The following is a 4,402-nucleotide window of genomic DNA, read 5'->3' as shown; positions in this document are numbered from 1 at the left end:
CAGAGCTTATCATTTCAAGTCTCAATTTCGTGCTTTTCCCACAGAAATATACTCTAGGATTCCAAAAAGTTCTCTAGAATTTTTGTTAATGGACGTCCAAAAGGTACCTGAGTTACATGCCCTGGCTTCTTCTTCTTTTTTTTTTTTTGCAACGGAGTTTCATTCTTGTTGCCCAGGCTGGAGTGCAGTGGCTCTATCTCGGTTCACTGCAATCTCTGTCTCCCTGGTTTAAGGGATGCTCCTGCCTCAGCCTCCCAAGTAGCTGGGATCACAGGCGCGCACCACCACGCCCGGCTAATTTTTGTATTTTTTGGTTGAGACGGGGGTTTCACCATGTTGGCTAGGCTGTTCTCGAACTCCTGACCTGAAGTGATCCTCCCGCCTCGGCATTCCAAAGTGCTGAGATTATAAGCATGAGCCATCGTGCCCGGCCACCCTGGCTTCTTATCTTACGTTTATAAATAGGCGTGGCCCATTGAAGACTGCACAGATACAACTGTGTACCAGAAAGTATGACTGCAGAGTTTTCTTTTCCAGAAACTGCAATGGAGCCCTCATGTGGCTAATTTAATCCAGACAATTTTCCCTGATTAAGCAGAAAAACGTATAAAGAAGCAGCTGTAGCTGCCGCCGTCGCCTGAGGGGAGTGAGAAGAGGCCGCAGCTACCAGAGAGAAAACGCCCAGTCGCCACCGGAGAGCAGCCGCCGCCAGAGAGCCGCCCGCCCACCCATTCGCCTGTCCCCCTGCCCCGTTCACAATGCAGCCTGCTTCTGCAAAGTGGTGTGATCGAAGGGACTGTGTCTTCACTGAATTTTGTGTTGAAGACAATAAGGATGTTAATTTGAATTTTGAAAAATCCAAACTTATATTCACTTGTCTTGGAGGAAGTGATAATTTTAAGCATTTAAATGAAACTGATCTTTTTTACTCTATTGATCTAAATGATTCCATGCATAAAAGAACGGACGGATCAATTTTATGTTGTTTACGAAAAGGAGAATCTGGCCAGTCATGGCCAAGGTTAACAAAAGAAAGGGCAAAGCTTAATTGGCTTAGGGTGGACTTCAATCATTGGAAAGACTGGGAAGATGGTTCAGATGAAGACAGGTCTGATTTTGATCATTTCTCCGAGATGATGAACAACATGGGTGGTGATGAGGATGTAGATTTACCAGAAGTAGATGAAGCAGATGATGAGTCACAAGACAGTGACAATGAAAAAGTGCCAGATCTGGAGTGGAGTAAGAAATATTATCATCACCTGGATTTTGCGAAAGAAAATAACTTCTCTGCAAGATTTCATAACTGAGAGAATTCCTGAGTTGATAGCCCTAAAGGCAGATGCTGTATTTGCCTACTTTAACCCATCTTTCAACCTGTTTGTTCTTAAAAGGCTTCACTAAGGGTTGATATGTACCATTGTATGGGGCAATTTTAAGTCAGCTAAGGCAATAATCTTATGCATGAACATTTCCCAGACTTTCGTGAAGCTGTTGAGGTCCTAGGCAACTGATGCACCAGTTGTGATAAATAAAAACATCACACCTAAGTCTCCTTTTCTTCATAACATAGATACTGACATGATAGGAAGCTCTCGGCTTAGGTAAAGGGAACAAAATTTTAGTTTATAGGGGAGAGAATGACATTACTCCCCATATCACAGGGAGTGCACACCCCCTTGTGATATTATGCGTAATATCCAGGGAGGGAGAGGATGACATTAGTCTTCATATCGCAGGGCGCGTACATTCCCCGTGATATTGTTCAAAATATCGGTGGGGGAGAGGATAATATTACTCCCCATATAATAGGGGTGTACACCCCCCTGTGATATTGTTCATAATATCCAGGAAGGGAGAGGATGTCATTACTCTCAATATCGCAGGGGATGTATCCCCCCACGTGACGTTGTTCATAATATCCAGGGAGGGAGAAGATGATATTACTCCCAATATCGTAAACACCCTGTGTGTACACCTTCTGTAACATTTTTCGTAATATCCAGTGGGAGGAGAGGATGATATAACTCCCGATATCGAAGGGGGTGTACACCTCCCTATGATATTGTTCGTAATATCCAGAGAGGGAGAGGATGATATTTCTGCCAATATCGCAGGGGGTGTACACTCTGCTGTGATATTGTTCGTAATATCAAGAGAAGGAGAGGATGATGTTACTCCCAATGTCGCAGGGAGTGTGCACCCCCTGTAATACTGTTCGAAATATCCAGGGTGGGGAGAGAATGATATTACTCCCAGTATCATAAAAACTCTGTGTGTGCACCCCCCTGCTGTATTGTTCATAATATCCAGGGGAAGAGAGGATATCACTCTCAATATTGCAGAGGGTGTACAGCCCCTTGTGATATTATTTGTAAAGAGCAGGGGAGGGTAAGATGATGCTACTCCCAATATTGCAGGGTATGTACATTCCCTCCCCTGTGATATGGTTCCTAATTTCCAGGGGGAGATAGAATGATATTACTCCCAATATCGCAGGAGGTGTACATACCCCTGTAATAGTCTTCGTAATATTAACGAGAACAAAGGATGATGTAACTGCCAATATCGCAGAGAACATACACCTTCCTGTAATATTTTTCATAATATCGCGCGGGGGGAGAGGATAAAATTATTCCCAATATCGCAGGGGGTGTACACAACACTGATATTGTTCGTAATATCCGTGGGGGGAGAGGATGATATTACTCTTAATATCGCAGGTGGTGTACATTCCCCTATAATATTATTCATGATATTCAGGGTGGAAAAGGATATTACTCCCAATATCGCAGGGGATGTATGCCCCCTTATGATATTGTTTGTAATATTCAGGGTGGGCAAGGATATTACTCCCAATATCGCAGGTGGGGTACATTCCCCTGTGATATTGCTCATAATATCCATGGGAGGAGACAATGATATTTCTCCCAATGTGGCAGACGGTGTACACGCCCCTGTGATATGATATACAATATCCAGGGGGGAAGTGAATGATATTACTTTCAATATGCAGGGGGTGTACACGCCCCTGTGATATTGTTCGTAATATCCAGGGAGAAAGAGGATATTACTCCCAATATCCCAGGGACTGTACACCCTCCTGTGATATTGTTTGTAATATCCAGGGGAGAGAGGATGATATTACTACAAACATCATAAGGGGTGTACATCCCCTTGTGATATTTTTGAAATATCCAGAGGGGGAAAGAATTATATTACCCCCAATACCGCAGGGGTTGTACACCCCCCTGTGATATTTTTCGTAATATCCAAAAGGGGAGAGGATGCTATTACACCCCATATCGCAGGGGGTGTGCACCCCCCTGTGACATTGTTCATAATATCCAAGGCAGAAGAGTGTAATATTACACTTAATATCTCAGAGGGTGTACACCCCATGTGATATTGTTCGTAATATCTAGGGGGAAGAGGGTGATGTTACTCCCAATATCGAGTGGGGTGCGCACCCCCCTGTGATAGTGTTCATAATACTCAGAGTGGGAGAGGATGATCTTACTCCCAATATCGCAGGGGGTGTACACCTTCTGTGATATTGTTCGTATTTTCCAGGAAGGGAGTGGATAATATTACTCCCAATATCACCCGGGGTGAACACGCCCCTGTGATATTGTTCGCGTTATCCAAGGGAAGAGAGGATGATATTACTCCCAATATCGCTAGGGGTGTACACCCCCTGTGACATTCTTCGTAATATCCGGGGGAAAGAGGATGATATCACTCCCAATATCCCAGGGAATGTACAACTTTGTCATATCGTTCGCAATATCCAGGGTGGGGAGAGGATGATATTACTCAACAATATCGCAGGGGTTGTACACCTTCTTGTGCTATCGTTCGTAATATCCAGAAGGGGAGAAAATGATATTACTCCCAATATCGCAAGCGGTGTACAGCCCCCTGTGACGTTGTTCATAATATCCAGAGAGGGAGAGGACAACATTATTCCGAATATCACAAGAGGTGTACATCCCCCTGTAATATTGTTCATAATATCCAGGGGGAGAGATGATGATATTGCTCCCAATATCCCAGGGGTTGTACAGGCCCCTGTGATACTGTTCGTAATATCCAGAGGAGGAAAGGATTATATTAATCCCAATATCAGAAACATGCTGTGTGAACACCCCCCAGTGATATTGTTTGTAATATCCACAAGGGGTTAGGATGATATTACTCTCAATATCGCAAGGGTTGTTCACTTCCAATTGATACTACTTCCAATATTGCAGAGGGTGTACATCCCCATGTGATGTTGTTCGTAATAATAAAAGGGGGAGAGGAAGATATTACACCCAATATCAAGGTGGTGTACACACCTTTCTGATATTGTTGGGAATATCCGGGAGGGAGGATGATATTGCTACTAATATCGCAAGGG

At 43.8% G+C, this 4,402-nt stretch overlaps 1 protein-coding gene across 2 annotated transcripts; it reads left to right on the top strand.

The window, feature by feature from the left end:
- Nucleotides 1–758: 758 nt before the first annotated feature.
- LOC100588011 (prostaglandin E synthase 3-like) lies at nucleotides 759–1,332 on the top strand. Of its 2 annotated transcripts, none has more exons than XM_012508015.2 (2): nucleotides 759–939; nucleotides 1,039–1,332. In XM_012508015.2, the coding sequence occupies exons 1-2, from the start codon at nucleotides 759–761 to the stop codon at nucleotides 1,308–1,310; spliced, it is 453 nt and encodes a 150-aa protein (XP_012363469.2). In that variant the 3' UTR covers nucleotides 1,311–1,332. The 2 variants fall into 2 exon arrangements, with proteins under 2 accessions (XP_012363469.2, XP_012363467.2); XM_012508013.2 differs by having other exon boundaries at nucleotides 759–1,058; nucleotides 1,134–1,332.
- The last annotated feature ends 3,070 nt before the right edge of the window (nucleotides 1,333–4,402 follow it).

The sequence above is a fragment of the Nomascus leucogenys genome, chromosome 7b (assembly GCF_006542625.1).
Source record: "Nomascus leucogenys isolate Asia chromosome 7b, Asia_NLE_v1, whole genome shotgun sequence".
Taxonomy (NCBI): Eukaryota; Metazoa; Chordata; class Mammalia; order Primates; family Hylobatidae; genus Nomascus; species Nomascus leucogenys.
Note: the sequence above shows the minus strand (reverse complement) of the source record. Positions and strands in the feature narration are given on the sequence as shown.

Excerpts from the sequence above, each read along its gene's own strand:
- LOC100588011 (XM_012508013.2), top strand. The coding sequence starts at position 759 with ATGCAGCCTGCTTCTGCAAAGTGGTGTGATCGAAGGGACTGTGTCTTC. Across the intron at positions 1,059-1,133 it reads CAAAGCTTAATTGGCTTAGG|ATGATGAACAACATGGGTGG; the intron begins GTGGACTTCAAT and ends CATTTCTCCGAG.